This window comes from Cyanistes caeruleus, chromosome 2 (genome assembly GCF_971803275.1).
Source record: "Cyanistes caeruleus chromosome 2, bCyaCae1.hap1.1, whole genome shotgun sequence".
Classification (NCBI taxonomy): domain Eukaryota; kingdom Metazoa; phylum Chordata; class Aves; order Passeriformes; family Paridae; genus Cyanistes; species Cyanistes caeruleus.
In genome coordinates, this window is record NC_141702.1 from 78,329,793 (window position 1) to 78,357,113 (window position 27,321).

General features: G+C 39.7%; 2 protein-coding genes across 5 annotated transcripts in view; one reads left to right on the forward strand and one right to left on the reverse strand.

Moving 5' to 3' along the window:
- EIF2AK2 (eukaryotic translation initiation factor 2 alpha kinase 2) lies at positions 1–27,073 on the forward strand. Of its 2 annotated transcripts, XM_086878107.1 has the most exons (17): positions 1–2,098; positions 2,829–3,495; positions 4,025–4,151; positions 7,938–8,052; positions 9,153–9,322; positions 10,873–10,975; positions 12,672–12,754; positions 13,556–13,643; positions 14,088–14,119; positions 14,287–14,421; positions 14,844–14,963; positions 16,042–16,149; positions 17,763–17,955; positions 20,574–20,699; positions 21,308–21,403; positions 24,253–24,315; positions 24,395–27,073. In XM_086878107.1, exons 2-17 carry the CDS (start codon positions 3,108–3,110, stop codon positions 24,512–24,514), a joined length of 2,067 nt encoding a protein of 688 aa, XP_086734233.1. In that variant the 5' UTR covers positions 1–2,098; positions 2,829–3,107; the 3' UTR covers positions 24,515–27,073. The 2 variants fall into 2 exon arrangements, with proteins under 2 accessions (XP_086734233.1, XP_086734235.1); XM_086878109.1 differs by lacking the exons at positions 20,574–20,699; positions 21,308–21,403; positions 24,253–24,315; positions 24,395–27,073 and adding an exon at positions 18,590–18,784.
- Positions 6,644–27,321, reverse strand: part of GPATCH11 (G-patch domain containing 11) — a 26,181-nt gene continuing 5,503 nt past the window's right edge. The window contains exon 9 of one of the 3 annotated variants that reach the window (XM_023923785.2): positions 6,644–6,752. The gene's annotated coding sequence lies outside the window, so the exon portion shown is untranslated. Of the gene's footprint in view, positions 6,753–24,213; positions 24,701–27,321 lie in introns of those variants that run through there. The other 2 variants (XM_023923783.2, XM_023923781.2) reach the window with 2 other exon arrangements.

Sequence of the window (27,321 nt, forward strand, 5' to 3'; positions counted from 1 at the left end):
AGAAAAGGAGGATTGTTAGCGCGCAGGGCTCTGGAATGGGCTCTGAGGAGACCCTGCCCGAATCCCGCAGCTCGTGGGGGTTGGGGCCGGGAAGAAAGGCCGGGAAGAAAGGCCGGGAAGAAAGGCCGGGAAGAAAGGCCGCGGAACGCGCGGGGAAGGGGAGCCGTGCCGGGGCTGCGGCTGGGCCCGGGAGGAGCAGCGGCTCTACGGGGCCCCGGGCGTGGCGTGGGGTCTTTCGATGTTCGGTCTTTTCCTTTGTTTTTTTTCCCTCTGTGTAGGAATGCTTTCTGGGTGAGGCAACGGGACAGCTGGCAGGCGGCTGGAAAATAACCTGTTGAGATGCTGCCAGGGGAACAGCTTTGCCGTGAAAGAATTCCCCTCGCATCGCATCCACCCGGGCAGGCCTGCCCGCCCCCGGCTGTTGGTGGCAGCTTGGCGGGCTGTGCCAGCCTCTGGGAGCGGCACCGAACAGGTCCCTGCACGGGGTCGCAGCGTGGCGCCCAAAGATGCCGAAGCCTGTAGGTTTGCACTCCGAAGCGTTCCCTGAACAAGGAGCTGCAGGAGGAGGACACGCACGCAAAAGATTCGGTTCGGTTCGGTTTTCCCGGCTTTCCCGGTTACCTTCTGGAGCGTGTCCTTCTGCAGTTACCTGCGGGCACAGCAGCCACAGCACGGGGATTGAATAATCCAAAAGCAAGTGTTCCTAATAAAGCCAAAGTCAGCAATTCCACTGTAACTCCGCTATTTGGAGAACCCATACAATAAAGGATTACTTGAAACTCCAAAGCTCAATATTTTATAGAGCGAATGAATCACAAAGGTATTTGAATGAAGGCCTGAACAGCTTCGCAGAACAAGATTTTTAGGTGTGCGTACCAGCGCATCAGTCTGTTCCAGAATTGATGATTTTCCCCAAGATGAAGGTTAATAGGCTCTTGTTCATTGATAATGTTTTGAGATACACAAGGTATTTTTTAACAGCCAGCAAGCAAATTTTCTTAATTTGATTAGTGTTTAATACTACTAATGTGGATTAGACATTATTCATTAACTGCAATTCACAAAACTGGAGAAAACATTGTCTCCTACCAAAAAGTTGGAAGTTCACTCCAGGTCACTTTTGGTTCTAAAAACTGAACCTTTGATAGCAATCTCCTTATCTGATACAAGACATTGAGTCACATGCAAGGCCAAAATAATTGTGCCCAAGAGCCTGGCATATGATAAGTAAAACTACAGAAGACAAGCCTTTAAGGAGAGAGGAGGATTCTGAGAAGAAACAGAGATGCCTAAGGATCCTTCATAGTTAAGGCAATAACAGGTGTTTTAATAAAATTACTCTAGTTGGCTCTAATAAAATGTGCTTGTTTTGCTTGATATGTCAGAAAAGGTGTTAGGCATGTGGATTTCACATGCCTCTACTGAATTACTGTTTTTCAGAATTTACTCAGAAGGGTGGTTAAAAATAGCTGAATTTCTAGGATTCACTCTGCTTAGGAAGATGGCATTTGTTTTAGGGAGCCCTGCATTGAGTGAGCAGTGGGTCCTGTGTGTGCTTTTGGAAAAAGGTACATTTACATAAAATTAATGTTTGTGCTCTCTTTAACCATCAGAGAGGTCATTGTTGGAAAAGAACATCTTATCTTACAAGATTTTATAAGGTAAATATTTTTACTAGAAGCTTTCTGTTACGGAATTGAAGCAGTTAAATAATAAATGATAATTACATTTTAAACTTATTTTAATTTTTTTTATTTTCTGTCTTCTCACTAACTGACTCTTCATGGAAAGTGTTTGTTCACTTTAGAGTGTAATTGCAAAATGTGCTCTTATGTACACTTGGAAAATTCTCTGCCAGGTTGTTGAACTTCAGCCAGCCTGTTTGATGTGCTATTATTTATCTGGACCCCAGGGTCAGCAAATAAGCTCACTCATGACAGATTTATCTATCAGCAAGTGTGTTACTTTCTCCTTGTTCTTTCACAGGCTCACTCGAGGCTGGAAATCCCTTGCAGAGCTGAGAACCAGGAAAAGAGCAGTCACGGGAAACCTGAGTAGCTGAAACATAAGATACACTGCACATCCTAGAAGTGATAATGTAAGAATGCCAGTTTGGTGTCTTTAAATGAGAAATTGCTCTGCATATGTTTTAAAAAGGAACATCATCAAATAAACACTTCCAAGGAACACTTGTTATCTAATAATAGTAATAATAATAATAATAATAATAATAATAATAATAATAATAATAAATTTGTGAATTATTCAACTCATGTCATAGTTTTCCCTTTTTTTTGGCTACAAGATGATTATGTTTAGGAGTTCAGCATCTGGCACTCTCTGATGTTTTTTATCTGCATCCCCACTGGTGTCTCAATGGGATCCTTTTTGGTTGTGTTAGCACTGTGAGAGAGCAGGTGAGCTTCCTGGGTGCCCAAGCTGTTTCCTTATACTGAGGAAGACCTAAGGCTTACTGCTGTGTCCCTTTCACACTGGTCCTTTCAAACCAGCTGTCTGGTTTCTGCTGGAGTGAGACCTTGCAAGGAGTGGGAGTCAAATCTGGGTGATCAGGAGTAGGTGACCTGTGTGCACAGTGGAAGTCATCTGCTGCATCCTTTACATCTAGCCCCTGAAAACTAATCTTGGGGATTTTTATTTCCCACTTTCACAGAATACATTATTAATTTGGTGGCTGATTTTTTTTCCCTTTATCCCAGTAAGAGATTTATTATGAAGTGCATTCATGTTCAGTGATACCCATAATATATTTTAAGCTCAGTGTGTTGAGGAATAATTCTCACCCTGGTGTCTTGGCCTGCAATCCACAGATTAAAATACAGATTCAGATTGGGCTCCAGGTTGGAGCTCGAGACAAGAGGCCATGAATTCCAGCCTTTATGATAACAAAGGACATGAAGACAGGTGACACAGCCAGGTGAATAGACTACTTGAGAGTAACAGCAGGAGCCGGTGCCTGCCAAACTTTTGGATGAGGTAACGCCAGTGCGGTGGATGAACACGGAGCGGGGAGGCAGGAGAAGACGAGAAGGAAGAGCGGGACTGACGCCCCGGGGGAGACTATGACAGTGTAAAACTCCGGGGTTTGGATGTACTTGGGTGTGCCCTGCTCTCCGTTGGCCACGTTGCTGAGCTATAGCGTGTGGTTACTAGAACAGAAAAAGGCGCCAGCGAGTCAGGGGCAAGGCTGGGGGGTCAGGTCTTTGCGAAGCCCCTCGCTTGCCTCGGAACCCTCGGTTCCCCGTAAGCTCAGGAGCGCGGGAGGCGCCGCTCCCTGTGCCGGGCAGAGCGCGGCTCCCCCCGGCCTCGCTGCTGCGGGGATCTCCCGGCATCGCCTCCCTTTCGGTTTCGTTTTTGCTCTCAGGCGGGCCGGGCCGTGCTGCGGGAAACGAAACTGGGCGGGATCTGCGCTCCGGGCCGGGCAGCGCAGGCGGCTGGAGCGTGCGCGGGTCCCGCAGCATCGGCAGCCGCTCGGAGGTACCGGCGGGGCGGGGGCGCGGGAGGAAGGGCAGGGGTCCGTGCCAGATGGGTGCCCGCAGCTCGGCTGCAGCGGCCTGGCTCCCGGTGACGGCAGCCTGCGGTCATCTTCGGTTCGTGTGGCTACGCCTGGCGTCATCGCTGCTCCAAGGGATATATGAAGTGCCGTCGGGCTCTCTTCTGAAGGAACTGATTCGAATAATGGAGGAACGTTACTGATTCTTTTCCTCCAACAGAATTCAGTGAATGATTCAATCTTTTTCTGTTAAGAAATCTGCTAAGAAATCTTCTCTAATCCCTAAATTCTTCACAATGTGAAGAAACTAAACTTCTAAAACTGTTGTTCCAATGATTTCCAAAATTTTTGCAGACCTATCATTGGAATTGGAAATTCGAATTAGTTTCCTAACTTTGTTACTGGCACCAATTTTCTATTTTATGTCGTAGCAGTGACCTATCTACCAGGATTAGGGGCTGCTTTTATTCTGTGTCTAGAGCGACAGACACATCTTTGAATGTTACTTTGCAGCATCTATTGAAGATTGTGTCAAAATGGATCATGAGTATGTGGCGATGATCAACCGGTACGGTCAAACACATAAACTTCCAGTGCAGTACGTCACCGTCGATGAGAGTGGCCCACCTCATGATCGCGAGTAAGTTTGCTTTGCATGTCAATAACTAGCAGGGCTCTTCCTGCAATGAACAAACCTTGTAAAGCTTGCAGTCACAACTGTTAGCTTGCTGAAAGTACATATGTAGTGGGAAAGCTAGTTGAAACGGTGAGTTGACTGGTAGATGCATGGGGAAAATGTCATGTGATACAGTTTAGAGAGAAAGACTTATTTCAAGGGTGATGGCTCTTTTTCAGAAAGTGTCAGCAATGAACCTGCTACTTACTAGTAACTCTACTGTATGTTATGCATCTCCTCTCAGAAGGTGGATTGGGTTACAGCAAGAATTTCAGTTTGTGATTTAAATGCTACAAAGCAGTGTTTGCAAAGCATTGTTGATTTCTAACCAGAAAGGTTGGGTGTATTAACTGATTGCATACTAATTTTTAATGTGTAGTATATTTTTTAACATCTCTTACAAGAAAAGAGTCTTTCTGCTTAAGAAGTTTTGCTTTCCCTTTTAAAGACAATTGTAGGTGAGGGAGAATATTTTATTTTTTAGCATTGATACAGTGTAGTTTTTTCCCTTTCCAAAGGCTGTATGTACTCAAAATCTGTAATATTTCCTTGTGTGAATTTTTAAATTTTTTTTGCTAGTTTGCATGAAGACGAGCCTCATGCTAATAATTATGTTTCTTTTGATGTGTTGTTGCATGTTGTCAGTACGGCCTGCAGATATATTCTTGAGTCCAACTACCATCCCAGAATAAATGAATAAATACTATCTGGACCTTATAATTATAATTATTATTATAACATTAATCAGTTGTCTTAATTTTTTCCCCATGTGGCTCATGTAATTTAACAAAGTAACCCTTATTGCAGTAAAGACCACAGCTGTGATCATGCAGCAACATCTTCATTCTTCAAAAGTGATGACATGGGACTGACAGAATTTACATACATTCCAAATAACTTATCCCATTTATTGTGATTTTTCATTGTTTTTCTGTGTCTTCTGTTACATTCACAAATGAAATTCAACCCATTGTTGAATCCTAGTGGTATCTAGGAAAATCCTGGGTAACTTGGGTTATTCCAAGGATATAGTGTAAAGTGTCTGGCTGTAGTGATGTGTGCTGTAAAACTCCTTCAGTCCCCTTGTGCTGCTCTTTCCCGGTGTGCTGCCTGCTAACTGGAAGCATTGAGCACTGCAGGTTGTGAGCTGGCTCCCTAACTCTTCTGTGCTGTGTCCCATTTCATAAATCTGGGGCCTGATGCAGAGATACCTCCCATGGTGTCATGATTCTGTGGCTGCTTCCGTTACTGTATCTGACAGGGTCAGTGCTGAACACAATGTAAGAAGGTTAAAGGAGCCCAGGGTGGCTCAGTCCTGAGCTTTCTTGGTCTGGGACCACCGAGAATGGACAGTTAGGCCAGTCCTGCCTGAACTGTTAAGTCTGGGAATTGCTTATGAACTTGGGGTTCATGGTGGATGAGTGTGACTCTGCCTTTATGAGCAACTCATGTAACATTCCTGCAGGCAATCCTCAACTTGGTCATGGAGACTCACTGCAGATTTCCTCAGGATGCTTAGATAAAATGGGGTATTTTGGATGCAGTGTCATAGCTGAATGTGTGTAGTATTCAGTGCCTAGGTATGGGTTGACTGACAAACTCCTTCCCAAAGAACAACCTTTCTTACACGTTTTGTTTTTTCTTTGTTGTTTCCTATGTGTAGAGTGTATGGCACACTATGGGTGTGCCTTTTCCTGCTGTTTTCCCCCTTAAGATTTCTTGTTAAGCCTTGCTTACACAATGAGAGCAAGCACTCTTCTGCATCTTCATTGTTTCCCACCCAAACATTTCATTAAAGGGAGGTGGAGAATGAGGTTGGAATAATGAAAAAAGTGAGTTCCTAAGGTAACTAAGCTATTTGAGAACAATTTGCCTGCAGAGGAACTCACGGTGCTGTACCTTGACTCTGTGAATCCATCTTGTTGGCTGTGAGCATTTACGTGCTCTGCTGCAACCTGAGGCACAGAGGTGCCCCGAGGCTCCAACAGTCACTTTAACTTGGTGCAAGTGTGTGCTGCTGCCAAAGGCGGAAATCCAATTATTTTCTCCTCTGTTGCCTTTCATACAAAGGCAGTATCAGAAACATTAGGAGTTTTGCAGCTGCAGGACAAGTCGGATCTGTAAGGACTGATTTATCTGAAATCCAACCATTTGTTGCGAGGGCACAGCGGTGGGTTGACCCCAGGAGGCACTGAAACCCCCAGCCAACTCACTTTCCCCCAGAGGGACAGGGAGAGAATCAGAAAGGTGAAAGGGAGAAAAACTTGTGGATCGCGATAAAGACAGTTTAATAGACAAAGCATAGCTGGATATGTGACCAAAGCAAAATAAGGAAGTTGCTTTCTCCTTCCCATCAGCAGGCAGATGTTTCCAAGAAAGTGGAGCTTCATTGTGCCCAATGTTTACTTGGAGAGGCAAACATTATAGTCCTGGGTATCCCCTGCTTCCTTCTTCATCTCCCAGCTTTTATTGCTGAGTATGATGCCATATGTCATGGAATATCTCTCTGGCCACCTGCCTTGGTTGTCTTTCTTCCCAGCTTCTCACATAGCTCCCTTCTGCTTGCTAGAAGGCCAGAGTGGGAAAAAGGAAAAAATCCTTTGGTGCTGTGAAAACACTACTCAGTAGTAGGCAAAACATTGACCCTGTTTTAGTCCCAAAGCCACAACAGCACCATTCTGGCTGCTCTGAGTTAGTTAGTTATATTTTATTTGTTACATGTTAGTTAGTTACATGTTAGTTATATGCTCTAAGTTAGTGAGCTAGATGTTAGTGTCATCCCCTTCCATCCCCTTCCATCCCCTTCCATCCCCTTCCATCCCCTTCCATCCCCTTCCATCCCCTTCCATCCCCTTCCATCCCCTTCCATCCCCTTCCATCCCCTTCCATCCCTTTCCATCCCATCCCATCCCATCCCCTTCCATCCCCTTCCATCCCCTTCCATCCCCTTCCATCCCCTTCCATCCCCTTCCATCCCCTTCCATCCCCTTCCATCCCATCCCATCCCATCCCATCCCATCCCATCCCATCCCATCCCATCCCATCCCATCCCATCCCATCCCATCCCGGTCAGTACTGCATCAGATTCCCATCCTGAATCATGGAGCTGCCACATGGGAAGCAGGACATGCACAGTCATGGAATGAGGGACAGAGAGAGATCAGCAGTTGAGCACAGAAAGGCAGGACTGGGGTTTGTGTTTGTGTGTTTGTTTGTTTGTTTTGGTGGGGCTTTTTTTGTGACTGCCTTTAAATTCCTGTCTCACAAGCACCAGATGTGGTTTTTGCTCTTACTAAGCAGTGCACATCACAGGGTATTAAAGGTGAGTGCACTATCGCGTCTGGTTTCCTGAAATCAAGATTAGCTAATTTTTCCTGTGCGTTGTGTTGCACTGCTGAGATGTTGTCCTGATGTTACAAACTTTCTTGTAATGATGAAGATCTCATTCATTCTAATGCTTTCTAAAAAAAATAAATAAAATTTTAAAAAGTAGTTAAGCAGTAAAAAATACTGTTTGAACTAATAAAGCCTATGCATTTGTGACTGGAGAGGAAAATTAAAAAAAAATATACTAAAGTATTATGATAATCATAGGCTTGATATAATAAAAACACATTAATGCTTCAATACTTTCCAGTTACCTTATAGTGCTTTGTAGATAATAAACACAAAGTTTAATCTGATAAGGTTGTTAAAGTATGTATGTGGGAAAAACGTAGCAATGTTTTAGACAAGTTTCCTTTATTGCAGGTTCACAGTTGTGGTCAAAATAGACGGTAAGGAATATAATACAGGCACAGGTAAAAGGAAAAAAGAAGCAAAAGCAGTAGCAGCAAAAGAAACATGGAAAATTATTGAGAAACAGGTGAGTAAATAGTGGGATTAAGTTTTGGGGTTTACTATGCCATGTACATCATATGTAATGTAGTAAATATTGAGGATAAATATCTAAAAGTAGACCAATAAAATGTTGTTTAATTTGTTGTTTAAGTTTCTAATTAGTTAAGTTGAAGTTGTCTTTGTTCTGTGTTACTTGGCACTTCTCTACTTTTTATCACTGAATTGTTTTTCTTACTGTTTTCCTGTAGGGTTGAAATATTGTGACTGTTTCCTCCTCTGCAGTTATAGGAGGATAAGGAAATGTATTTGTCTTTGTTAACCTGCCTTGGTGTATGCAGAGTGGACAGTGGTACTTTTATATCTTGACACTTGTTCAATGATTCAATGTCTTCAAAACATTTGCAGGGCATAACTCAGTGTGTCTGTTGCCACTCTGCTAATGAAATTGCTTACTTTCACTTGTTCTTATTCATCTTTCTTTTTCCTTTTCATTGTATTCTTTACAGTATAGCTGGTTATATACTCTATCTGTACTTGATTAAGTCTAGGTTTGAATTTTGCTCCTTTTCTGCCAAGTGTTTTGCCCTTCTTTATTTGCCATTCTTTATTTTTCTTTTTGACTCTGCTTCTTAGCATCTTTTGTGTGAAATCTTTCCTTACGTTTTTCTATATGGCTTTTACTGTCACTGCGATTACTTTAACAGAATTGCTGCATGTTTGCTGATATGTTAGTGATGTTGACTGATCATGAGACAGCTGAAAAGTCCTGCTTTTCCCTTTTGTACATGCACAGGAGCATTTGCAGCCCTTGCTAAATGGGAGCAGCAGCAGAATCTTGCTGCCATCCCTTCTTCACAGCTCATTCCCTATATTTTTCTAAAAGGGGTGGAATGAGGCATGGTGAGAAGTTGTTAAAGGCTGAAGTGTAGTACTTGGAAAGCTGGCTTTACATTTATTCAAAATGTAATAATTTTGCTTGGGATGACTGTGCTTTGCCACAAAGGACAGAAAATGGGATTTCTTAAGAGTCTTGGAATGTGGACAAACCTTGCAGATATATTAGTTCTTGTGCACTGTTAATGTTAAGCTTAGGTTTTTAAGTTACCTGTTTTGTTTGCTTTATAGTTTAAGAGTCCCTCAAATATGGCAGCTGCAGAGTTAACAACAACTCAAACAACCTCATCACCTGCACTAGACAAAGATTATGTCAGCCTATTAAATATTTTTTCACTAAAGACGCATCAAATAGTTGACTATCCGGACAGAACTCGTACTGGAGATGCCCACGCTCCCATGTAAGATACAATTTAATCTTCCTGCTTCCTTCTGATACTTTCCTGTGTTTACTAATACTACCATTAGTTATCCTTGGTCATGTTAGCTGAATCTTTAGAAGGAGTCACACCATCTGCCTGAGAGCATTATCCAAAAGCTTCTTGAGCTGTCAGGCTTGGTGCTGTGACCACTTCCTTGGGGGGCCTGTTCCAGTGCCCAATGACCCTCTGGGTGAAGAATCTTTTCCTGATGTCTGACCTAAACTTACTCTGACTCAACTTCATGCTCTCTCTTTGAGTCCTGTCACTGGTCACCAGAGAGAAGAAATTTGTGCCTGCCCCTCCTCTTCCCCTTACAAGGAAGTTATAACTGCAGTGAGGAAGTTATAACTGCAGTGAGGTTGCCCCTCAGTCTCCTCCAGTCTGAACAGCCCAAGTGACCTCAGCTGCTCCTCATATGGCTGTTCCTCAAGGCCCTTCACCATCTTTGTTGCCATCCTTCAGACTTTCCCCAATAGCTTAATGTCATTTTTTATTATGGCACCCAAAACTGCCCCCAGCACTGGAGCTGAGGCCGCCCCAGCTCAGAGCAGAGCAGGACAATCCCCTCCCTTGCCCAGCTGGCCATGCTGTGCCTGATGCCCCCCAGGACAGAGTTGGCCCTCCTGGCTGCCAGGGCACTGCTGGCTCAGGTTCAACTTGCCAGTGACCAGGATACATTGGTGCCTTTCCACAGTGCTGCTCTCCAGCCTCCTGTTCCCAAGTCTGTATGCGCAACCTGGGTTGTCCCATCCCAACTGCAGAATTCGGCACTTGCCCTTGTTAAATTTCACATGATTGGTGATTGCTCATCTCTTAATTTTAGTGTGTTGGTATCTCTGCAGGGCTTCCCTGCCCTTGAAGGAGTCAACACCTCCTCCCAGTTTAGTCTTGTCAGCAAAATTACTTGGTATCCTTTGAGTCCTGTGTACAAGTTGTTAATGAAGATGCTGAAGAGCACAGGGCTGAGAATGGAGCAGAGCACCACTAGTGACAGGTCCCCAGCCTGATGTCACCCCATTCCCTGTAACCCTTTGTGTCTGATCCATGAGCCAGCTGCTCACCCATCATGTAAGCATGGTTATCCAGCTGTGTGCCAGATATTTTGTCCAGAAGGATGCTGTGGGAGATGGTATGAAAAACTTTGCCAAAATCCAAAAAGATTGCGTCATCTTGCTTTCCTAGATCAGCTGGGTGGAGTACCCTGCCATAGAAGGAAATCAGGGCTTTCCCTTCATGAAGCCACGCTGGCTGTGACCAATGACTGTATTGTTATTGATAAACATATCAATACCTCCCAGAATAATCTTTTCCATGATTGTGCCAGGCTCTGAAAGTGGGTTACCTTGAAAGTGCAACAAATTAGTTACCTAGCATTATTAATTAGATTAAATATATATTGAAAACACTGCCCTGAAGTGTGTATTTCAGATTTCCATTCCATAATGTCAGTTGATTGTAGTATCTAAAAATCATCAAATTAAGACTTGTCATATGGCATATAAGACTTGATTCCCTGTTGTATTTTACAGGTATTCTATTAGCTGTACAATTAGTGGTGTTTTGTATGGAAGGGGCACTGGACCTTCCCTAATTGCTGCAAAACAAGCTGCTGCAAAAGAAGCATATGAGAAGGTAAATAAAGCAAGCTCTCTGACACTATGTGCTATATTTAGCCTTATCACAGCAGTTTAAATCTTTGAACCAATTTCCTCATTGTATTTAAAAGCATATTCCATGGATTCCATTAAAAAGGGAAACAATCCATATCTTAATATGTTGGTTGGGCTACTGTTAGTAGAATTTATGTTATGTTTCTATATTCAATTCTGGATTAAAAAAAAAATCTTAACAGTTGATATCTCTCTGTTGCAGAATAGCTCTGATATGTTGTCATTCAAGGATGCACACACATTAAAAATTTCTAAATTCTTACTTGTATACCAGCTGTCTCTTGAGTGAAGTGTTATTGAACTGGCAGGCTATGAACATACTTTTTTTACCGTCTTCTGCTGAATCAAAAATCTGTTGTGGAATGTGAGAGGCAAAGGCAAGACTCAGAATCAACAGAACTTGCCTTCAGTAGTGTTCAAAGGCAGAGTTTAGTGAAACAATTGCTGACACCATTCTCTGGAGAACAGAGCTGTTGTCTTCATGTTGGAAACTGTTATTTCCATGTGTGCAAAAAATTATCAGAATTCCAATAGTGATCCAAACCCACTTTTGAACTGTACAGAACATACAAACTAACTTAAATGGAGTGTAGTTTAAAATAAACTATGGCAGCATGGGGGAGGGAAGAATTCTTTTTTACTTTTAAGTACTTTTAAAATTATTTGGCTGTTACTGAGAATATTCAATGTTTTTTTAAGGTCAACCATGTAATTAATTAATTGACTATTACAGGTCTAGGAGCCTTTCTTAATATTTTCCTATATTGCAAACCCAGTGATCTTTTTATTTTCACTAATGTCTGAAATTTACTACCTCAAACAGAATTTGTATACCAGTTAGTCTAAATTTGGGGTAGATTGGTTTTGTTTGTTTTTAATTTTTCCTTATTCTCAGTGATGTCTGTGTAACAAGCAAAATATAACTGGCAAAAAGTAGTAAAGGTCCAGTACTCCTGTATTCATAAAAAGGGGTTTATTTGTTGGCTGTCATTGAAACATAAATCCTATGTTTTGGTTTCCATGGTAACATGATGGAAAACCAGGAAATATAAGAAGAAAACAAGTTTGTTTACTTTTTGTGATGTGATAGTGTATGTCCATTGTAGGTGTTGGTGTTGCTTTTAATGTTACTTTTATGCTCTTATGACATGGGTAGGGGGAGGAAGGGGAAGAACCACTGCTAAGTATTTGGGGTAAGTTTTTTTTATTCAACCCCAATTTAGTTACGAGTTTTGCAGTGTTTTTATGCTGAAGACATTGAATGTCAATTTGTACTGACTCAGATTTTCAGTTCTGCTGATTACATATATCAAAGCCTAACATTCTCCACACAGCAGTTGCACATGCAGCAAACAACAAAGATATTTGCTTTCCATAACTCTTACTCCCATCCTAGTTTTGAATAGAATCCAGACTCTACTTTTGTAAATATGTCTGTATAGTACCCTCACTGTGACAGGGCCTTGTGATTTTCCTTTCTCTAGGAGAAAATTGGGCAGTTGCCTTTCCTCTGCAGGGCTTTGAATGTTTAGTGCAGTTAACAGCTTCCTCTTTGGACCCTTTAATCTTCCCTCTGCCCACTTTGGATGGCATTTTTTGCACTAGGGATTTGTTCATGTGATTTTGTTAAACATTCTTGGCTTTTCTTTTTTTCCCAGATGGAAACTGAAAGATCTAATGGTAGTTGTACCCTTAGCAAATGTAGCGATTTCTCTCAAGCGTCAACTGGGTCTGACTCAGAGTAAGTTGGGTTACTAATGTGATAACAATATATTTACTAATCTTGGAGGGCAGTGTTCTCTAAGTCTAAATAAAGTATATAATTTTATTGTTTTATTGCAGTATAGAGCCATCTAATTTTAACTTCTGTTCCTTATTCTTTGGAGCAAAGTTTGTTCTACTTGTGCAATTTTATGTGAGTCTGTATGGTAAAGCTTAGAGCTTTCTGATTTATTCCTGTTTTGCCATAGGTAGTTCTTTCAGAAGCATTTTTACTGTGATATAAATGGATTAGCCTACCTCACTCAATAGCTTTATTTCATCCCATTTTAACACTAATTTTGCTGTTGTGACACTCTTGTGAACTCAGTATAATTCAATTTCAGTACTTTCCTGTGCTCCATATTCTGCTTTCTTCTCTCCCTTTTTCCTTTTTTCTCCCCCTTTTTTCATCCTACATGAATCTTCATTTCCACCAAAGGGAAAAATTTGCTTAGCAAAAGAAGCTGAACATACATTGTTTGATATGTGATTTGAGAACCAGCAGTTTGACTGTAGTGCCACTACTACTTTTACACTCTTCTATCTTCTAGATATCATAGACTCATTTCATAATAGAAATAATGGAGAATATTACGAAGTGGTGTTATTTTAGTAGCTTTCAAGCAGGACGTTTTGTAGTTTAAATCAGTCATGATTGTTAATGCCTTTTCAGGTTTTGCTTTAAAAAGTGTGGGGTTTTTGGTACTTCTTTTCTTATGACAGTAATTTTATTAATTATTGTGTTATTTTCACCTAAAAATAGTCTATTATTTTTCAACAGAAACAGCATTTGCTTTGATGACCCGTCTGCACAGTTGGTAGAAAACATGAAAGACATGACAATGTCTGAAAAGCCTTCACATTTTCAGGTATAGTATGAAAATTGTCTTCCTCATAATGATGTTTTAGACCCTGAATGGGGCATGCTTCTTGTAAGAGTGTAACATCAGTTTGTTCTTTTATCCACTAATCATTGGAAAATACATGCATTTTTCCTAAGAAAATTCAGTATTGTTAATCATTACTCATTTCCTTCTGTATTGTGGATCAAATTTATGTAGTGTTTAAGAAATGGTACTATAACCAAGAAAAGGGTCAAACTAAGCTAATTTTTTGCAATGATAATGGTATGTATGTTTTTGCAATGGTAATGCTATGCACAGCTAAGATTCATTCTTATGACATTGTTTACATACGGTATGATCATATTTATAGGCAATTCCTAGATACATTATCAGACATGTTTGAAAACAACTACAGCGAAAATATTCAGGATACCTCAGATAGGCTTTATTTTTCTGTTTTCCATGTAGAGACACTCCCAAAATCCTGTCCTGAACAAAAGGTATGTGTTTATTTTGAGATTGCTATCTCCTGTAAACTATGTTGCAAATATCTTTATTTTTTTTTTATCTCTACTAAAGAAATGCTGCTATTGGGAGGTACATTTCTTTTCTCATCATGTGTTAGAAGAATGGCTCATTATAAATTTTGCTTTTATCCTTGTTAAAGAAAATTGGCAGCTAATTTTGCTAATGTAAGAAACAAGGAAGAGGAAAAAAAAAAGTCAGATTCAAATGAAAGTTCACCAGATGTGGACACAAATGCTGGAGAAGAGAATGGGAGTCCACACACTGTCAATGAAACGTAAGAAGGTTTTTTTTAAATTAATATTTTTAAGGCAATAACAGTATATATGAATCAAGACTTTTTTTTTTTATTTATGGTAGAAGGAGGGAAAATACTGCTGTAAAAAGAACTTTCAAAGAAAATTGAAATTAAATTTCTTTTTCATGGAAATTTCAAATCTAGCATAGAAATTGACAAGCAATGGTATTTAAAGCTCACAACCAAACATCATTCACGTAAAGATGTGAGGGTAATTACCTGACATGCCTGAAAGGGTCAGTTTCCCTTGTTTTAATCTCCAAGGCTGTGGTTTAGATCTGTAGATTTGTCAAATGATCACTAGTATATTGTAGTAGATGTATTATATCTGTCAAGATTATTTGATACTCTTAATTGAAAATTAAGTATAATTAAGTGTGGTTTTTCTTTTTTTTTTAAAGACTTCTCTCTCATTTTGAAAAAATAGAGCTTATTGGTGCAGGTGGTTTTGGGAATGTTTTCAAGGCAGTATCCAAGTGTGATAAGACAGCCTATGCAATCAAGCGAGTTGAATTCACAGAGTACGTACTGTGTATTTACTTCTGCCTTTTAGGACAAACTTAATAAAGATTTTAATACTTTGTTTTCTCTGTTCAACAATAATAGGAGCATTTAGGTGATTTTCATTAGTAATTGTCTGTCCTTTCTAGTAAACTGTTTTCTTTATTTCCAAGTAAGCTGAAAGTGGTGCTGAACCTTTGTTAAATTTTGCACGTAATGGGTTAATTTCTGATGGAGCTGTAAAAATGTAGGTGTGTTAAGTTCTCTTTTCCCTGAACACAGAAGCAGTGCTCTGGTTGCTAATATAGCAAAATGTGTATGAGGAAAACCGGATGATTACTAAAACACTGAAAGCAGTCCTGTTACTTTTGACAGGCTACATGGAAAATTTCCATATCAGTAATGCAAAATAACTATAATTACAGAAAATAGAAAAAAATACAAGTAATAAATTTTGTGGTTTGTAATTGGAAAATGCTTTATATGTGACCCATGTAGTCATTACTCTCAAGTTGTGTTACTTGGCTTTTATAAATCTCAAGAGAGAATTATGATCTTAATTTTTTTGCAAGTAATTTTCTGTAACCGTTACCTAGTGGAGTATTTTATCAGCAGTTGAAAAAATTTATTTCTTTTAGGTTATTTATTGAAAATGTTTTTAATTGTTGGAGATACTTGTTCCTTAAATTGTGTAATGTGTACATATTCCTTTGGATTCTTGTGTTCTTTAAAAGTATGGGTTATTTTCATTGATACTGGTATTCTAAGAGCTATACTGAAAACCTACTGGTTCTTCAAGCAATGACTGCTGCTCTGCTGACAGGTTTGCAGCTATTTGCTCTTTCAGATTTTTTTGAGTGGGGATTTAAACACTTTTTGCATGTTGAATAACTGAGGAGATGAAAATAACCCCACCAAATTTGTAACTTCAGTTTTGAACTTTGAACTTATATGAAGGACAATATTATGCTTTGTTTTTAAATTAATGTAAAACTATCTGTATCCTGCCACTTGACAGCATACTTTTATTTAACTTTGTATTACATTGTAATAGGGAAATGCCTTATTTTTTAAAATTCTTTCCCCTGCTCCTGACAGGAAAGTAGAACGGGAAGCACAAGGACTTGCAAAACTTACACATGAGAACATAGTGCGGTATCATTTCAGCTGGAAAGGGTATGACCATATAAAGTACCCGGACTCAAGGTAACTACAGAATAATAGTTTATATTCACAAACTTTTTTGCTGTAGTGAACTTTATGCTGTTGATAATTGGTTATAAATTATTATACGAATATAAATGCACACATGTGAAACCATACTGCTAGGAGAAAATGCACAATACTTTCCAGTAACAGGTTGTATGTTATTAAGTATATTTCTATCTTCTTTTTCTTGATTAATAAGATAACATGATTTTATATTTCTCTCCTCTCTCAATATATGAAACTTAATGAATGTGTAGAGGAGAGTAAGACTGCAGAACTCAAAATTTGGGGCAAAAACTAACAATAGAAACTAAAAAATTTTCTGACATTTGACTACCAAATTCCTGATCAGAAGTTTACTTTTCATAGTAAGTACTGGTCAGTAACTATCATAGATTTAATTATTTCCCTAAGTTAATTTTTTAACCGTGATGCCTGAAACAGTTTTGATTGTTTAGAAAAGGAATACAAAATGAAATGTTCTTTAATTTAGAGGTAGTCTTTTGACACTGAGACTTCTGGTAAAACAGTGCTGAGAGTTTTACTTGTTAAGTTAGACTAAAAACTTTTCCAAGCTCCTTTGGTAAGCTTTTTTCACTAGTTGTGAATTCATACTCTTCAGACAGGCTCTCATACTTACTTAGAGCCATAAAATATTAATGGATTCAAAATTATGGTTGGCATGACACCTCTCCATAACTGTGCTCATTAAATGAGAGTAAAATGGGGGGGAAAAAGTCTGTCAAAACGGAACCATTAATATGTTGGAGCCTCAATATCATGTATGTATTTTACATTAAACAGTTATTGGGTAAAAGACAGAAAAAAAGTCCTCAAAGCTGAGCACCCAGACTGGAAGTTGTGCCCTGACCTCAAGGCTACAGAGAGTCCTGAGCCATTTAATGCTTGTTCTTTCAGTGCCTCGAGCAGCTTTATTCAAGGGCACTCATCACACAATGTACATAGTTAAAAACAGTGCATGCTTCTCTTTGTATTTTCCTTCCCCTCACCATCTCCAGCCTCAGCCTATCCTATGGGCTTCTCTGGAATATGTGAGGCTGCCAGATGGATGAATGTATTTAATCTAGATTTGTAGCTCTCAGAAGGGTTTCTGTGACTAGCAGACCAATGTCAAAAATGGTCACTACCTTCATGACACGACAGAGTTGGAAAGTACGTGACCATTCTGGGCAGGATAGGAAGGCAGGTGCTGTGTTTCTGGAGCAGAATAGAGAACATATGTCAGGGACTCGGAGCAGTTCCTACAAGGTCATATGGGAACCAAGGACAGTGGTATTTCTTACTGAATAGGACATGCCTCTAGATAAGAGGGAAATTGAACTTGGGCTCTCAGAAAACTTCCAGTGTGAAACTAGAAAGCAAGCAAAACTTCAGAAATATTCCAGGAGTATGTAGCAACTGAGCAGGGATTCTTTGGGTTGCAGTCCTATTTATTTAAAACAAATTCCTCTAGGATCTTTGTTAAAATTAAGGGACTTGCAGACTTTGTTTTGGGTAACTCCAAAAATAATTATTAGCAAAAAAGGCCTTTGAAGATGATTTGGGAGGAATTGTATCTTGCCAATTTTAATTTTAATTTTCTTTTGAAGCCAAAATTCAGACCAAAAAATTTGCTGTCTTTTCATCCAAATGGAATTCTGTGAACAAGGAACATTGGAAAACTGGATTGCAAAAAATAGAGAAGACCGAAAGTATCATGCAATGGCACAAACCAAATTTTTACAAATAGCGAAAGGGGTGGAATATATTCATTCTAAAGAGTTAATTCATCGAGACCTCAAGGTATGTAGGATAGGTAAAGAAATAAAGAAAAAAAATGAATTTAAAGATAGTATACTTACTAGAATTTCAGAGAATGTTAAATTGTTATAGTGCTTGCTTACTCTGTTATGTACCCTAGCAATGTGCTTCTTTGGATATTGCTAGTGATTTTCTTTCAGCAGCTGGCTGAACCTCATCTTAAAATCAAAAGGTAAACTTGGAGGATCTCAGAATGCAATTCTGAATTCAAAGAATCAGTAGTCATCAGCTAACAGGCATTTTCAGTGTGTTACTGTTGTCTGTTGGAAAAATAAAAGTTGAGTCTAGAGAGTTTGCTCTTGCCATATTGTAAAGGGATAGTTTATCTATCCTAATACATGCTGTGTTTGATAACATGCTCTAGTTACTTTTGTCCTGTGTATGCATACAAATTGTTTGAATGCTACAATTTTGGATAGAATTTCAGTCTCTAGATGTGCACAGTCATAAGAAGATTTTATTTCAATATAAAGATTATAAGGGACAAAGCCTTCATGGCTTCAGATGGAAGCTATAATGTTGCTTAGAGAGTTTTAAATCACTCACTTTATGAAAAAAAATCATTAGTGTGGTAGCATTCCTAGAGTTAAGCTAACTTCCCTGCCTGATCACTCAGGAGTCACTGTGGAAGTCAAATTCCCACCACCAGAGACCTTGACAGCTGGGACTGAAGTCCCTTCATAGCAGGCTGCTCCAGTGAACCCACAAATGCCTCACTTGACCCCTTCCACACCCCGGCTGTATTTGATGCTCAAGACGGGGTTCAAACCCTTGACCCTGAGATTAGGAGTCTCATGCTCTACTAGCTGAGGTAGGAATAAGGCTGTGGTCGATCAGGAGTGGTATTCTCCAGTTTAATGTTCCTACTGAATCCACACACTCCTCAGTGACTTTCCCCTCCCCTGTGGCAGGCTGGAGAGAAGAACTGGAGGCACAAAAGGAAGAGAGCACAGGTTTATATAAGAAAAATTTACTGGAAACAGCAATGAGATAAGAAAAGAAGAACAAACAAAACCAGTAATATTATTAAAACCAGAAGTCTAAAAACAGAGAGTGATTCACATGCAAAAAATTCACCTTGGAGCACTACCTGTTCATGGCCATGCTCCTATTACTCAGAAGTGAATCCTTCCCCCATTCCCAGAAAATGACATGAGGTGGTATAGAAGAGCTGATTACTGTACAAACTAACCCTCTCCTGACTAAAACCAAGTTATGCTGCTAACTCTTCTACCTGTATTTGAATTGAGAACCTTCCTCTCCTCTTTGATCTGCTGTCAGCTTAGGTGTTTGGCCACCTGAGGTATCCATAGCCCAGAGTCAAAGTTGCAGGTAGGTTCAAGCTGAGATTAAAGTAATTTGTGCCTGATAGGAACAGAGTCATTAAATAGTGTAGCCAGTTGCAGGTACTATATTAATTATGTGTGGACATGGTCAGACTTGAACAGAACAACTACACTGAGCATTCTTTACATGAAGATCTCTTCCTGCTGACTATTAAGTATGTCCTGGCCTTATGGTCCTCTAGAGCTTCTTTGAGTAAAAGATAGTGTGAGGCTATTTGGTTTGGTTTTGTTTCTGAATGTTTTAAAAACATTCAGAAGATGAAGTTCCTTCACCATCTTTGGGAAACTTCATTGAAGAATATATCATTCTGGTTTTAGTTCTTTGTGTTCTGGTTTTGGCTAGGATACAGTTAATTTCTTTTCAAGAGGTGGTACAGTGCTGTGTTTTGGGTTCACTATTATAATAATGCTGATAACACTGATGTTTTGGTTGCTACTAGGTAGTGTTTCTTTTAAGTCAAAGACTGTTTTTACATGGAAGGGGGGCTGATCTGGGCTCAGGGAGGGAATCTGGCATCAGTCAGTGGGTGGTGAGCAATTGTATTGTGCATCACTTGTTTCTCCTTGTTTTGTTTTGTTTTTTTTTTAATCCTTTTATCATTATTATTTACCATTGTTATTAAATTTTACTTTTGTTTCAGTTATTAAACTATTTGTAACACAGCTTACATTTTTACTTTTGATTGTCCCTCCCATTCCACTGTGTGGTGCTTAGTTGCCAACTGGCCTTAAGCCAGGACACGGTCAAATTTTAAAAGGGGAAGTTTAATGGAAATGTAAAAGTGATACTCTGAGATACCTGTAGTAAGCCTTAACACTGCATTTAATTTACTACATGTGATCCCTTTGTGCCTAGGAGAAACTCTGACTTGAGTGGAATTCCATGTGAGACTAAATGCTTTGACCAAGCGTATGATGTCCTGGCTAGGATTGAAGAGTGAAAAAGCACTTTGGAATATTAGAATGTTATATGCACAATGTATTTGAAGAGCAATTAAAGCATGATACAGTTATGACTGAGCTAGTGGGAAAAAGGTGCAGTTACTGCAGAGTGTACTATTTGAAGTTTAGTTTGTGTTTTTAAAAATTGATTTAACTTATTTCTCTTTCCACACCATTGGTTTCTTAATGTTACTTTCTGAACAATTACCAAATTTTATGGGGAACACTTCTGTGGCTGATTATGCTTGATGATAAACCTTGGTCATTTGGTGATTTTTTTTTTCTTCTTTTTATTTATATATATGAAAATAGCCTCAGAATATATTCATATCACACAATGATAAAATAAAAATAGGTGACTTTGGTCTTGTGACTTCTGTGGCATTTGAGACTCTGACTGAGGACAGAGGAACAAAATCATATATGGCACCAGAACAGGTAATTATCCTGCTGTATGAGTATCTCTGTAAGTAGATGTGCCCTATAAACTCAGCATTGGATGTTTTCAATCTTAATCTCAGTATTAAAGCAAGTTGTCTTAAATTCCTTGGTATGACTGTATGCAAGGATGACTGTATCCTGGAGAAAGTGTATTCTGTAACTGGATAACTGTATTCTGGAGAACACAAGTGTGTTCATGTTTTTTTGCTTTGTGTGAACATACAGTTTGACATTGCGTGCTGTAAGGAATGCTCTTGTAAAACCAGGCTGCCAGACATATATTTAAATTTGAATTTTGGGCCCCTGTTAATTGCGTAATTTGAGTTTCTCTGTTTGTTTCATTATTTGTCACAGGACAATATTGGCATGCTTTATCTGTACAGGCCTGTAGAACTTGTAATTTAATTTCAGGGTGTTCAGTGTGACATAGTAGTCACTATTTAAAAGGTCTGAGGCAGAAAGGGTTAACAATTAAGAAGGATATTGAGTAGGGCCAGTCCTGTAGCCTTGGGGTGGAAATTTTTGCTGACTTTAAATTTTGCTTTAAGAAGTGCTGTTCTCCAGTTGGATTTGATGCCTGCATTGTTCTGTTCTAATCTTTCTAGTCTGGGGCCAGATATGGAAAGGAAGTAGATATTTATGCACTGGGATTAATTTGGTTTGAAATTCTTTCTGCATTCACTTACCATGAAAAAGCTAAGGTATGTAATCTTTAAATTTAAAAACTCCCACTTTGTTGTTGTTGTTGTTTTGCCTTGCTGCTGGTATCACATAATTGATAACATTCTAGAAGGAATCTCTTTATCTAGAGTACTACCTCTATTTACATTTTTTTCCTTAATTCATTTCTGTGAAGCCTGTAAGACCTCACACCTTAGCTGAAATGTCGTAACTGAAGGAAAAAAATACTACAGTTTATTACACTTCTGTCCTACTATATACACACTAAAGCCTGAGCATGCTAAAGGATAAAGTCAAGCAAAAAAGGATGTCAAGTTTCTTATAAATATTTTTCTTTGATGAGAAACTTAAAGGGAGTATTTTTCTAATTTTAGAAAATAAAAATTATGGATGGGTGACTTTTGTCTCTGCCATGCTCTTGTCTTCACTGCACAGTGGAGCAAGAAGAGTTTCCACCAAATCAAAACCCTTGCAGTTTTCCAAGATGAAAACAAAAGTATTTGAAAAATGTTGCTTGAAGTGAAACAGATATTATTTCAAAAAGAAAATCCCATGTTACTTAAGCTTTCTTTTAAAAGGTATCTTGTATGTGTTTTGAGCTTTTTATGTGCAAACCTTCATATTGGTGGGAGATATTGATGTAGCTGCCGGGTATCTTGTCTAAAGTAACTGTGGTTGGACTAAGACTTTGAACAGTTAGTCAGATCCTTTTGCCAGTGCTAGAAAATCATACCAGTGTGTCTGTTCAACTTGTCCAGCCACCTTGCAGTACTTCCTCAGATCTTCTGTTCCTGCCCACAGCTGACTGCAAATGCATGCACAGTCCCACAGTGTTTACAGTTGGAAAAGTATCATTTCCTTAAACTATAAAAATCTTGTGCTCTGCAGGCAGGTGGAGAAGTTATGTGGATGGAAAGTCCTAGGATGGTGTTCAGCTGCTCCATTAGATTAGGAAGAATTTCACTTAATGGAATATGATAAACTCTAGTGCTGGCAAGCCCTGCTGTGAGAACATCATGTAAAAGCAAAGCTGATTATTCTGTGCTGAGTAACTGGTTCAGTTCATGATCCCCAGCACGTAGGGTCACAGGCTTAAAGCTACTGCTAAAGAGTAGGGGAAAAAACTCAAAGTTCAGAGGAGCTGTTGTTTTACTGGATAGTGGTTGTAAAGGGCTTGCTAAGCCAGGCTTATAGGGATCCATAAGACTAGCTGATGATATGGGATACACAGCTAAGTCCAAGAACATGACTGTCATCTTCAGGCAGACTGTTTAACCAGAAAGCCACTTGCAGAATCACAGAATGACTGAAGTTGGAAGGGACCACTGGAGGTCATCTAGTCCAACCCAACTGCTCAAGCAAGGTTCCCTAGAGCACATTACTTGGGCTTGTGTCTAGTGTATCTCCAGTCAGGGAGACTCCACAGCCTCTCTGGGCAATCTGTTCCAGTCACCCACACAGTAAAGAAGATTTTCCTCATGTTCAGGTGGAGGTTCCTGTGCATCACTTTCTGCCCATTGCCTCCTGTCCTACTGCTCAGCACCAGTGAGCAGAGCCTGGCTGCATCCTCCTGGCACCTCCCTTCAGACACTCACAGCCATGGATGAGCTCCCCTCTCAGTGCCTCTTCTCGGGGCTGAACAGGCCCAGCTGCCTCTGCCTTTCCTCCTAAGAGATGCTCCAGTGCCTCAATCCCCTTTGTTACCCTCCACTGGAGCCACTCCAGGAGCTCCATGTCTCTCTTGTCCTGAGGGGCCCAGGACTGGACACAGCAGTCCAGATGTGCCTCACCAGGGCTGGGCAGAGGGGCAGGATCACCTCCCCTGGCCTGCTGGCAATGCCCTTCCTCATGCACCCCAGGATTCCATGGCCTTCATGGCCACAAGGACAGGCTGCTGGCTCATGGATGGCTCGTTGTCCACCAGGACCCCCAGGTCCTTCTCCACAGGAGGTCAGCCCCCAGCTTGTAGTGGTGCAGAACCCTGCATTTCCTTTTGTAGAATTCCAGAAGGTTCCTCCCTGCCCATCTGCCCAGCTTGTTGAGGCCCTTCCAAAGGGCTGCACAGCACTCTGGGGTATTGGCCTCTCCTCCCAGCTTTGTGTCATCAGTGAACTTGCTGAGGACACATCTGCCCCTTCATCCAGGTCATTGATGAACAAGTTAAACAACAGCTCAATTCAAGCTCAGTACTGAAGCTTGGAGGACACCACTGGTGACAGGCCTCAAACTAGATCCTGTGCTGCTGAGTGTGACCCTCTGGGACCTGCTGTTCAGCCAGTGCTCAGTCCACTTCACCATCCATTCGTCCAGCCTGCTCCTCCTGAGCTTGACTATCAGGATGTTGTGAGAGACAGTGTCATATGGAAAAAAAAATTGTTAACCAAAAGCTATTTTTAAAGCATGTAATGACGAATCTAGTTGCTTTGAAGTCCATGTGGTATTTTATGCAATGACACAGAACTGCATTCTGCTTGGCTTGCAAACAGAAATCCAGCTGTCTTGCTTTTTTCTTTTCTTTTAATGCCATTAGACAAAATAAATCCTTTGCTTTTAAATTAAGGAAAGAAAGATAATGGTTCTGGAATAGAGAGGACTATTGAAACAAACATGTCATTACAGTGTGTGAAGCTTTTAAGCTTAGAAATGGATAATAATTGATGAAAAGGATGTCATCAAAACCAAACCAAAGCACAACTAAATGAAAAAAAGCCCCAGCTTTCAAACTCTTTACAGTTCTTTTTGAAGCCTTACATTTCCTGTAGATTTGTGTTTTCCTGATTACTTCAGTAAACTTTATGGGTCATAAGGTAGAGATACAAAACATAACAAATTAAAGCATACCAAAACTATTCTCTTTTATTAATTTCAGGTATGGCCTTCTGCTAGAAAAGGTGAGCTTCCAGAGTGCTTCATGAACAAATTTCCACCAGAGGTATGGGGTTTTAATATATTTTTTGGTTACTGTGCTAACTGAAAAAAAAAATTCTATTGACATTTAATTTTTTTTGCAGGCATCCATAATCAAAAAGATGCTTTCAACAGACCCTTCGGGAAGAATCACTATATCTCATTTACTCGACCTTGTTAAGTCTGTTGATGAAGAGAAGGAAGTTAGAAATTATTCTTATTAAATGTCCTTTCATACTGTGCTTAAATCCAGAGTTTGATGAATTTATTACAGTTGATGAAATGACAACAGATGTCAGAAGCAACAGCGAGACTTGGGGTGTGTCTTTTCCATGGCTACATCACCATTCATGTCTGCCAGCTGCAACCAGGACAGGACACTTCTGCAAGAAATCACACTCAATTTTTACCTGGAAACATAGGTTTCGGATGAGCTGGACTATTTTGTACAATAAGTAATAGAACCTAGTCCTTTTCCCCTCAAAGATTATGTTGATGTGGTAAAGCGCTAACTGGGTTGTGGCAAATCCCTGCATGTGCTGCATCCATTATCCCTTAAGGTTATCTATTGCTTTCCATGGAAGAAGTGCTGTCAGGTGCTATGTGACTCAAACCTTTCTGCTTTGTTCAGTGATATTGTTAATAATTACTGGAATGCTCCCATTAATAACAAGACTAGTTTTGGCAGAAAAGATACTAGGAATAGGTGCATGTTATTCTTCACTGAATTTCAGTACTTTGAGGTGAGCTTTCTTATCTCTTCACAGCTGCTGATGACCTAGCACCTTCAGTGCTCTAGATTTTAAATTTGTAAAATGAGGATTTCTTAAGAATTTAAATGTTAAGTACTCAGCTTCTAGGACATCTAATTTAGAACAAACCTCAATTTTTGAAAACTGTAGGTTTTGATGGTTATCTTTTTTGGAAAGGAACATTCACAGTGCTATTAATACAGGAAAATTCTTCAATTGCCTCAGTAGTAACCACTGGAAATCCTAGGCTGAGAGAGTACTTTAAACATTCCCATGCTTCTAGGTTTTAGTCCCTTACTGTAATACTGAGGCATGCCTGACCCTTAATAACTGTACTGAGTACCTCTGGTGTGTACCACAAAAACGAACAGCAGGTTCTCTGCTACTCTTCTTTTATATCCTTCAGAGTTCAGCCTCGCCTGAACTTCAAGTACTGTGTGTGGTGCGGGGAACAGGGTGAAAAGACAGGCACATTGGGCCTTCAGGTGCTTGTCTTTGAGCTCTGTCTTGTCAAACTGTTCATTGACATGGGGCCATCACATATTATCTATTTTTTTGCTTTGAAATCTCTGCTCATTTGCGTAATGGCAAACGAGAGACTTCAAAGCAAAAAATAAGTAATATGTGAAGTACTGTATGCTTCTTCTGAAATGTTAAATGGATTAAAAGTGGGTGACTTCCCTGAAAGAGATAATACAAATGAGTGTATTTGTATTCTTAAGGAAATTACTGATGTTCTGGTGCAAGTATTTATTGCTAAATAAGAATATGATTGTACGTACTTTTTTAAGGCCTTACTGCTTTTTTTTTCTCTTTATCATGAGTCACATTTATTGTATCATAGAATGGTTTGGGTTGGAAGGGACCTTAAAGATCACCCAGTTTCAACCCACCTGCCCTCGGCAGGGACACTTCCCAGTAGATGACATTACTCAAGGCCTTGTTCAGCCTGGCTTTGAACACTGCCAGGGATGGGGTATCCATAGCTTCTCTGGGAAAACTCTTCCAGTGCTTCACCACCTTCACCATAAAGAATTTCTTCCTAATATCTAATCTCAACCTTTCACTTCAAAGCCATTTCCCCTTGTCCTGTCACTACATGCTCTTGGGAAAAAGTCTCCCTCCAGCTCTCTTTGCAGCGCCCTTTAGCTACGGAAAGGCTGCTCCAAGGTCTCCCTGGAGCCTCCTCTTCTCCAGGCTGAACAAGGCCAACTCAGGCAACTTCATTTGCCAGTTCCCTCAGGACCAGTGGATGCATGGCAGCAGGTCCTATGGACTAGTGCACCTCTAGGTTCTTTAGATTTTTTTGAATCTGATCTTCTTGACATCCCTGGCCAGATTGAATTCCATCAGGGCTTTCCTAACCTTATCCTTGACTGGAATTCATAAAATATTTCACTACTCTAGACTAATTAGTATTTCTTTGCAGTGGTCAAGATCTGTGAGAAACTACATATCCTTACAGACAAAATACTACTATTTCTTCTTTTTCTTCTCTTTAGTCTGCTGGGATAAAATTGACATACAGTTGGACTTGATGATCTTTAAGGTCTGTTCTAACCTAAACAATTCTATGAAACTATTAATAATAGGAAAATTGATATGTGACAATCTCTTGGCTGCATTTCCTTTACAGTTTTTGGACAGACCAAAGTAGTATCATTACTTTCTTGCTGTTAAGTAATACTGAGTTTGTCCCAGTAGTTTTTGATATATCTTTCCTGCATAGTATTGGTATGTGTCAGCATTAACTTTTTATAAATGGTAATAGGTCAATTAAAATGTATTTTTATGTAAAAAAATGAAAATGAAAATCCACCATCATGACCTAATTACGGAAAATATGCACCTTTATATACAATAGAATATAATATATATGTAATAGTATATATATGTCACTGTCATGTTTCACAAGCTTTTTTTCCCCCAAGTTTAAGATAGTAAGCAAAACCAGGCTGGTATTTAGGCATCACTGTAAAGATGAAAAAAACCCCTGTTTAATACATTGTGCAATAAAGTGATCAGCCAATATTTATGCCTTCACTCATACTTGAATTTTATTACCAGTTGGGCAGTAAAAAACAAAGATGTGAAAGACGTAACCTACCTCTCAATTATGTTAGTTCAGTTACAAACACCAAGTTTTAATTTCTATTAAATTGTGTATCAAACAGAAAATATGAATTTAACTTGTCAACTTAAACTCTTTTTCTGCATACTTTGGTATGAATTCTTGAGAATGGCACAGCTCTGAGCCTTTTAAAAGATACTATGAATTA